Source organism: Populus trichocarpa, chromosome 4 (genome assembly GCF_000002775.5).
Source record: "Populus trichocarpa isolate Nisqually-1 chromosome 4, P.trichocarpa_v4.1, whole genome shotgun sequence".
Classification (NCBI taxonomy): domain Eukaryota; kingdom Viridiplantae; phylum Streptophyta; class Magnoliopsida; order Malpighiales; family Salicaceae; genus Populus; species Populus trichocarpa.
The window spans coordinates 14,954,555-14,964,640 of NC_037288.2; the positions used below are offsets into that span (position 1 = coordinate 14,954,555).

The 10,086-nt window shown below is 34.0% G+C and overlaps 1 protein-coding gene across 1 annotated transcript; it reads right to left on the bottom strand.

Annotated features, from left to right (window-relative positions):
* Positions 1–5,501: 5,501 nt before the first annotated feature.
* On the bottom strand, positions 5,502–7,533 carry LOC7472572 (cytochrome P450 710A1). Its single transcript, XM_002305961.4, has one exon. The coding sequence runs from the start codon at positions 7,257–7,259 to the stop codon at positions 5,727–5,729; it is 1,533 nt and encodes a 510-aa protein (XP_002305997.1). The 5' UTR covers positions 7,260–7,533; the 3' UTR covers positions 5,502–5,726.
* Between the last annotated feature and the right edge of the window lie 2,553 nt (positions 7,534–10,086).

The window sequence follows — 10,086 nt, forward strand, 5'->3', positions numbered from 1 at the left end:
TTGTGCTACGCAAACCTCGAGTAACTTGCTTTTTTTTTTTTTGAAAAAAAAGGCTTAAAATAGATTCCAAGATTAAGAAAACAACTTGTTGCATGTAATGGACTATGAAGTTGCTTATCCCATCTAGCAGCAATTACCCAGATATATAGTCCATATTGAGATACTTTATTTTTTCAACCTTGTCTTGATGGTTTCTTTTGCTTTATCTATTTGCTCATATAAATAACCCATTGCTGGTTTTTCTTCACTATCTACTAACCAAAGAATTCGCACCAAAAGTTCACCAACTTTGACTATATGTTTATATCGGAGGCCAAAATTCTTTATCTTGTAAAATTATAGTAGCTATTTCCTTTCCAACTTTACTTTTACCATGACTTGATTCTACCCATTTTGTGCAAGTAAACATTTGTTAAAGCTCTTTCTTAAACTTAAGTAAACATTGGATACTGATGCAATCATATTATTCGATAGTTTCACCCACATTTAACTAGTGTTTTGCCTATGTTTTATATATAAAATGCCTTGATATTCTTTGTTTTATGTTTTGAAGGCACTTTTGGATGAAAGATGCAAAAAGGAGTAAATTGGAGATAATTGACAGATTTGACCTTCAGTCGATGTTTTGTGCAGAGCGTGAGCTCTAGAGGTTGAAATGAAGTGATTCCAGTGGCATTAAAGATCTGACATCCATACCTTTCTGGAAATCTAAGGCAAGAAAATAAAATAAGGAAGAGAATGGAAATCGCAGCCTTCAAAGTTAAATCTCGCAATCTGCCAGTGTTGACCTTCGGCCATTCAAACTTGAATATCTGGAGCTACAGAAGTCCAATTGATGCAAACTCAATTGTGTGGGATTCATGACTCAAAGGTATATAAACCTTAAAAATTTAAGCCAAAAACGATGTCATATGAAGGAGATATGATTTTTCAAAGATGAAATCTGAATTCTGCCAGCAAACAGGTTTCATGAAGAAACGAGTCCAAATTACGTTCCGAAGCATCTAAACCGATATCTAAGTTTTTATTTCAGTAATTTAGCTCCTCTAAGTCAAAGATTAAAGATTTCATGCAAGACTATTTCTTTTTTTTTAGGAAAATAGTTATTGAAGTACTTAAATGTAAACAATCTTCTTAATGGAGGACTATTTTGTAAAATAGAGACCTAGGGTTTCCTAGGATATAAAAAGAAAGAGAGAAGAGAAGGGGGGGCAGCCAGCCAAGAAGAGAAAAACGCCCCCTTCCTCTAAGAAACCCTAAATTATGCATTCTTCCTTCTTTTTGATTAGTTGTTCAACAAACATGCAAGGCTAAACACTTTTTCTTGGTTGCAAAGACACGGAAACCTTCAGGATTTCAAGAACTTGTGAGATTTATTTTACCTTTTCTTTTCAGTTTATATGATGAATATAGTTTGTTCTCCTATGCTTATTTTTCCTATGATTGTTTATTTTAATTGCTAGAGCGGACTCTAAGTTATTATTGTAGACAATCTATTGCTAAGTTTGATATCAAAACCGGAGTTGTGGTATATGAACTTGTGAAGCAACTGAGTTTAATAATTGTGGCGGATCTACGTTATTAATCTTAGGGAGAACATTCAATCAAATCAAACATAGACTGCGGACAGTTATGTTTTCTTGATTAATCAACTTATCTAGTTCTTAAGGCTGTCATTAAATTAAATTACTAGTGCGGACACTGTGGTTGTTTGATGGTTAGGGTTAGTTATACGGCGGATCCGTTAACTAACCAATGTTAAGAAGAGAGAAATATTCAGAATATAAATTGATGTTTCATTTCCATGATCAGTTCTGATTTCTGTAGGTGGATGTGTGCTTGTGATCAAGGTTTGTTTTCTTGATAATTTTCTGATTTTATTAAATTTCGTTTGATAGTTTTCTATTTTCTTTTGCTTTAGCCTAGATAACGTTCAACCCCCCCCAAATTGCATATCATCTAGCATAAAAATCTGACTTGAATCTTCCTGTGGGATCGACCCCTTGCTTACTCTATACTATCTTGTGTGTTGTGTTTGAAGCTAGTGTAATTAATTTGTGAGACCGCAACATCGCAACAGATGCTTAAAAAATAGGTAGCAAACCTTGTAATGACAGGACAACATATATCATTTCCATTAGTAAAGTCTTTCCTCGTCAAAGCTAAAACCCATGCATGATTAATGGTTTCATCAATCATCAGAAAATATCTTGGATCAGAAATATTTTCTAACATCAAATTAATGCAATGGGCAGTACAAAGAGACCAAAAAAAAGTGCCATATCTTTGTTGTAAAGCCTTCCTAATAGCTTTGAATGCATACTCATTATCACTAATAAATTGGACAATATTTTTTTATCCCACTTCTTTGACAACTTCATCAAACATTTCAAACAATGTTCCTTTATCTTTTCGAAGACCTGGAGTGTCATCTGACTTCAAGAATATGGTACCTCTTGGAGAACAAGCAAGAAAATTCATAATTGGTACATTCCTCCTATTTGACCATCCATATGCCAAATGGAGAATCCATAAAGTTTCCAATCAACTTTGATTCCAAAAAGAGGTATTCATGGACATTATGAACTACACCTTTCAAAAGTGGTCCCCTTAAATCATGATATGATGGTCCTTTAAAACCAAGTCTCATTGATGTTATGACATCTATCATTGGTTGATAATAGTATGATTTAGCACCATTAAATGGTACATTAACATCATACCACCATTTTTCCATGACCTTCCTTGCATTATGTTCCTTCTCTTTAGAAGCCATTGCACTTTTAATGCTAGGTTGTGAACCTAGGGTAGTTCGTGGAACAAATAAAGTCATCTCTTTTCTATTTGCACTTGTGCCTTGCATTGTCAATCTTTTATTTGCTTGTGAACCAATATCACTTAAAGTATGATTTGCACTATCACCCTCTTTGACTTCATCATTGATAAGTGATTGAGAATTTTCAATATCAATTCTAAGTCTCTTTCTCCATTGTAAAGTCCTCTATCAATTGCTTTATTTGCCATTTCACATCTGGAGGGACCTTTTTACAAGCTTCAGTTGATTTCATAATAATTTTTTGTTAAAAAAATCAACATTATTGTTTGATAATTTCATTTGACCCATAAACAAAATCATGACACTTTTGACAATATATTGATTACTATTTTGGAAAATTATATAGCAAGGATAATATGGACCACTAGCTAACTTCCTTTCACAATTAGAATTTATGGTTGGATATTATAATTCTAAAAAAACTTTCCATGAAGAACAAAGATATTTTACACACATACATATAATAATTACATAGAAATTAAGACAACATAGCAACAAGCATATATATATATATACATTCAATTTCATATAATAATTATGTATCCTTCCTTATAATTAATTATGGTTTGGTATATTCAGTTTCATATGATTCCTGGTTATGATCAAGTTGCTTGTATTGTTACCAGACTTAGCAACTATAACTGCAATTCACACAACAACCCAACACAAGTATTTGGTGGTTGGTCACTTATATTTTAATAAATAGGTGTCTTACATTTCTTATTGCCTTTAATTGTTAGTTTGGGTTGTTGTATTAGAAACTAGGTTTATGCCTTTTTCATTTTCAATTTGAACTTAGAGAGAGGAAAGAGATTGCACCTTAGAGAAAAGAGACAACAACCAATGGATAAAAGGGGAGGTTACACCTTAGAAAGAAAAGACAAGAGTCAGGGATGAAAGTTGGAAGGTGATGTTGAAGTATGAGCTTACAAGAGAGAAGAGGGAAGATTGGAGGTGGAGGTTTTGAAAGACAAGATGTTGATTGTAATTGTTTTAGTTGGGAATTTGAGACTGTGAGGAAGAGAAATTAGGGATTTGTTTTTAGTTCAGAGAAAAAAAAGCTTTTATATCTGGGTGGTTTAATTAATCAAATTGAATTGGGTTTAATTTGATTCAATGACTTTTCAATTTTTCAAAACTTTAAGCCCAAAACGGAACATGTGAAATGAAACTGAAACATTCCGGCTGAAATTTGTTTGGAAAATCCAGAATGAACATAAATTTTAAATGATGTGAAAATTGTTATGTTTTTTGAACTGGTACGAAATGTTCTGGCTATTCTGGATGAAATAGAATGGAATTGATAGCCTTGGCTTGGGGTGACAGTAACACGCCCCAACATTTAGTTTAGACGTCATTTTGCTAAAAGGGGGGGTTTATTGCTAGAAAAGAAATTAAAGATACAGGTCCTAATTTTCTATTAAGATTAAGAAAAAAAACTAAAAGGCATAACGTTTTCTTTATAGACACCTTCACAAAACATTGTGGACCACAACAGTGTTTTTTTTTTCTATAAAAAAAAATCTTTTATTTTTTTTCATTTCAGTCCTTTATCTTTCTTTTATTTTATTTTATCCTTAGATAGTTTGTTATTTCAAATTTGAACTTGAAGTATTATTTTATTTGACTTACTATGAGATCCTCAAGGTGACAAAAATGCTCTCTAGTATTTGGTTCATACTTGATTTTACTAAATCAAAGGGACGAGTTATTGCATTAAAGATACAAGAGCCTAATTTAATTCCTGGAAGGAAGAAGAAGAGTCAAACATAGAGATTGAGGAGAGAGAAAATGAGAAGAAAAGAAGAATGAGATGTCAAAGCTACTTTGGACTAAAATAACCGTCATATGTCGCTCGAGGAAGCCCCAACGAATATGATTCCAACAATACCAATAAAGGTCACCATTGAAGCTTAAAGGAAGTCGCACGCGCCTCATTAATACGATGAACTTCCTCACACACTAGTGTATGAGTCTTATGTGCCATGTAATTTTTAAATTTGTTCTTAATTATTTGATACCTCTTCAATTTAATTCTAGATTTCATTTAACCTGAGCCCAATAAAAACCCAATTAAGGAGAAAAATATGTGGGTGAGAAAAACAAAAAAAATAAATGACCCAACCATGTTAAATTATTATGGTTGTTCCCATGACATCATCGTGAATTTTAAGAGTTGACTGGAGTTGTTTCAATATGGTTGGATTTGAATCTCAAGTTATGCAAGAGGTGATGTAAAGGACAATAACAAAACAAATGAATTATACTAGCAAGTTATTCTGTTTCAATTCAATATTTCTAGCGAGTTATTTTTTTTAAAAAAATATTAAAACATAATTAAATAAATATATCAAATAGCAATCATGTTTCACACTTTTCATTGTCTAAAATAAAAAGAAAATAAATAATAATAATAATAAATAAATAAATAACAATAAATAAATAACAACGCCGATGCTATATAAATATTTTTTGTCATTTTGCGCTGGAATTGACTCTGTGTCCGCGGGGCTAGTGATTGCTGAACAGCACTGTTGCTTTCCACGACCACCTACCCTAAGCCATCAATCATAAGCACACAACAATCCCAGACCTTATAATTAAAAAAAAAAAAAAAAAAAAAAAAAAAAAAAGAGGAAAGAGGAAGATAATAGCTCGAGACCAATTAAGCGCTTAATATCTTAAGAAGAAGGATTGTCTTATTGAATCATAATAATAGTTTTTACGAGAGTTGCTTCCCAAACCCAATTATCAAACAAACAATGCTGGTCAAAAGAATCCTGATCGTGCATCCATCCTTTCAGTATACACTGACAAGCCACACCAATACAAGATCATAAATTATAAATACACACGCGTCCATAGGATTAATCCCCCAAGGGCATTTCTGTCACTCCAAAGAGAGATTAGGATATCGCGTGCCCCGCCTTTTCAAGGAAACAATGCAGCCATCCTTTGGACAGATAGTTGGATTGTAAACAATATCATCACAGCCGTCCGCTCTGTACCGCTTAAAATCAAGCAACGCACAGAACATGGCGATGAATAAAACCAAATGATTGAGGGCATACCTTTGACCCACACACTGGTGGGCTCCAGCTCCAAAAGTTAAGAAATTCTTTTTGAATAACTGATCCTCTTGCCTGTCCTCAGAGAAACGGTCCGGGTCAAACCGGTCCGGTTTAGTGAACCCTTGAAATGAACTGTCTAAAACCGACGGGAACACAATGGTCCCTTTAGGAATCGTGTACGACTCCGTCAAAGCAAACTCCTTCATAGCTACATGGGGGACTAACGTCGCAGGGGCGCGGTACCTCAGCACCTCACGCGCCACCGCCTGCGTGTACTTCATTTCCCTGAGCTGCTCCGTGTTTATTAAACCATCAGATTCTGGTGACCAGAAACTCGACACTTCCTTTCGAACCTTCAGCAGGACTTCCGGGTTCGAGTCGAGAAGCGCCACCGCCCAAAGGAGCGATGACGTTGAAGCATCCTGAGCAGCAAAGAGGAAGTCAAAGAGGTGGCCTCCGATCTCGGCTTCACTAGTGTGCGGTGGAACTGGCTCTCCAGCGGATTTGGCAGCGGAGATTTCTTTAAGCATTTCTTGCATCCAGAAATCTATCAAGCAAGATGGTTCATGGTTATTGTCCATTTTTTTCTTGCTCTTCATTACACATTCTGAGAGGGTTTCTGCTAACCTGTCAACAGCCAACCTGGCATTTCGAAATGCGAAACCTGGGAGATCAATAGGGAGTTTCATTAGTCCAACGTTGAACATATTGTAATCCAGCTTGAATCGCTCCCGCTCTTCTTCGCTCAAATACGGGCCGACAAAAACGGTCTGTGAAGTCTCGAGGTTCATGTCTCGAACTAACAAGCGGAGAGAGATGGACTTGTTTGGACTGTTTGAGGATAAGCTCTCCCATTTTTTCAAGTGCTTGAGAATGATTATCTGCTGGAGTGAGGTGTAGGTTGAAAGAGCACGAGGAGTGAAGTTGGGAGCGATTCGGCGGCGGAGATCCTTGTGTTCCTGACCGAACTTATAAATCAAATTATGCTCACCAAATAGCTTCTTCCCAAAAGGGTGGCCAACAAGCAAGAAAGCATCAGGCCTTATGTTTGAGAAAATGAGGTGGGAGAGATTAGTGTCGCGAATGTACAATATGAACCTCCCGATTATATAGTTAGCAGAGAATCCAGAACGAGAGCTATTGGCGGATTGGGTGTCCCAGAATGAAGTTGGATCTCTTACTAAAGAAATTGCGTTGCCAATAAATGGAAGCACAAAAACAGGACCCGGAGCTCCTCGTTTCTTTATCAAATAACTCACCTGCTCCACCAAAACGAGGAAAATAACGAAAGAAATTATGTATGGAACTAGAGTTGATAAGAAAGTTGCACAGGACAATAGCAAGGTTGTCATTGTTTTTTTTCTTTTCAAAGTTTCTTAAGAGGGGGGGAAGGGAATTCGCTGCAGACGTTTATATAGAGGAAACTTTCTAGGTTAACAAATTTAAATGATTGGACAAGATTTTAAAAATGATTTTATATTAATATGTAATAAATAAGGCAAGGTGGTCGTTAAAAACAGGTCCCTTGATAGAACAAATTTTTTGAAGAAGCTGTGAATTAAATTAAAATGTGGATAGTTAATGTGGTGAGGTAGTAGAGGCAGGCATTGCCCTTTTCCTCTGAAGGTCAGTCTGTTGGCAGTGATAACTCCATATATATAGTAGCCACAAAGGGAGCGAGAAAGAAAGGGAGAGGGAGGAGTGAAGTAGGGAAAGTGCCAAAGGAGAGAAGATAACAGGACGGCAAGAGAGGGTGGGTTTTCATAGAAGCTTTTTTTAAAGAAGAAGAAGAAGAACCTGTAGAATGGCCAATTATTATACCAAAAGTACTGCCTTCAATTGCAATGGGACAACATAAGAGCACGGGGCAATCGGCCTACTTCAAAACTAGTGCCAAGTAAATGCAGCCAAAGATATTCTTGAAAATACAAGACTTCTTAGCTGGAGCCTTTCTTGAAGAGAAACCTACCATTGCAAATGGCAGGTGCTTCTCTTCAATATCAACATCAATATCAGAGTTCATCATAAATTAGTCATTCTGATATTAGAAAATGAATTCCTAGGTGTTATAGTTTCAAGAACTAATTAATTAGTTAGTATTTTTTTTATCAATTTTTTCATATTATTTATTTAGGTTGTGTTTAGTTAGTATTTCTGGGAAAAAAACAAAGACAGGATATAATAAAATTAAGAGAGTACTGATTGCGGTTAGATGGGTAAGCTGCAAAGTTTTCGTGACAGTAAAACCCACTGGACTTTGTAATTAATGAATATACGGAGCAAGAGAGTGGAAATAATCAGCATTACTCCATGATCCATCCATACGGAAGCAAATGGGTTGCAATTTCTGATGGAGTCTGGTCGTCTGCTTATTGCAAAGGTTGGCTACCAGTTGAGCTGTGAGGAATTTTTATTTTTTATTTTTTTTGGATGAGAGTGATATTCATGAATGCCCCAAAACTTATCTTAGAGCTTAAGGCAAGTGGAATTCATGCATGAACCATGTTGACTTGCTACCGTTACCATTAATTAACAGTAAAAAAAATCTAGAGGAGATCATGGATTTTTCACTATACTACCCATCACATAGCACTTTTAATTGGAGTATTTTTTTTCTAATGTATTTTTTTTTAATTTTAATTTCATCTTTTAACATTAAGTTTATTGAGAATTGAATTTTATAAACTTTTTTAATTTACTTTTTATAAAATTATTACAGACACATGACCTACTTGGATCTTAAGTTTAATAGGTGAACTTGATTGACTTGAGTTTTTTTTTTCTTTTTATTTTATCATTTAATATTGAGTTGATTGGTAATTAGACTTTATAATTTGTTTTTCATCTGCTTTCTATGAGGTTATCCTCATCTCATGACTCAGGTCACAGGTTTGGCGGGTTAACCCTGATTGACTCAAGTTGTTTTTTATGTCCAATTTTTAATTGAATTTTTTCTCAATTTCATCTTTGAACACTATTTGATTTAGAATTGGACTTCATAATTATTTTGTTTTTTTTCTATTGGGTTATCCTAGTCTCATGACTAGAGTCACGAGTTTGACAGATTAACTTGGGTTGATTCTGGTTATTTTCTTTGTCCTTTTTTTTAACTGATTTTTTTTTTTTCAGTTTTACCTTTCAACATTTGTAATTTGTATTTGCTTTCTATAAGGTTATCATGATTTCATGACTTGGTATGCGGTTTAACAGGTTAAACTAAGTTAACCAAAATTAATTTAATATATTGTCATCTTAATGTGTATTAAACAAATCTCATCTTAAATATTTATTTTGAGTCAAACTATATTTTTACCGGTCATATGAGTTGTATTTAGATCCGCCAAGGCGACCAAGTCACATCGAATCAACTTTAGCAACGTCTAGATATTTTTTTACGTTAAAAACATTGATCTGATCGGCAGCATAGTGCGAGCAATAATCTAGTTTACTCTAAGACTATAGATATATACTAGTACGGTCTTGTGGATTTTTTGACATGGACATTTTTACTTTGTTTTATAAAAAAGATTTGAATTCAAGATTTTTCCTAAGAGAAGTAAAATGACTAATTAAGAAGAGCTAATTCTGGTTTGAAAAACTCACATGGAGTGAAAATATTATGTCACTCGAATAGTGTAATGATAATTTTATCCTTTACACAAAAAATCTTAAAACTAGCTATTGTAGGTATTAAAGTCTTTTCATAAGATGCAATAATCATTACCAAATTAATTTGGGGCAAACAAGTCTTTTCTCATTTCAAAAGTATAACAAAATGACTGAAATACTTTAAAAAGCAAACATTTTAAACTTGATGTCAAAGGACATTTTGGTATTTGCACAATTGTTTTTTTATTATTATCACGCTAGAAGAGGAGCAATTTGATATATGACCAAGTATAAAAAATAATACAAAAACCAAAAGTATAGTGAAATGATTAAAATACCTTTAAAAGCAAAAACAAAACTAAAATTGGTGTCAATGGACTTTTTCATCTTTTCACAATAGTTGTTTTTGTTATTATCATGTCAACTTAGGTACAATTTGATATTTAGCTAAATATAAAAAAAAATTAAAAATGTTTTTTTGGGATGTTTGGTACAACTTCTACTTATGCTTTTATATGTTTTTCAAAAGTCCATTTGGCTTGAAAATATATTAAATTGATATTTTTTTAG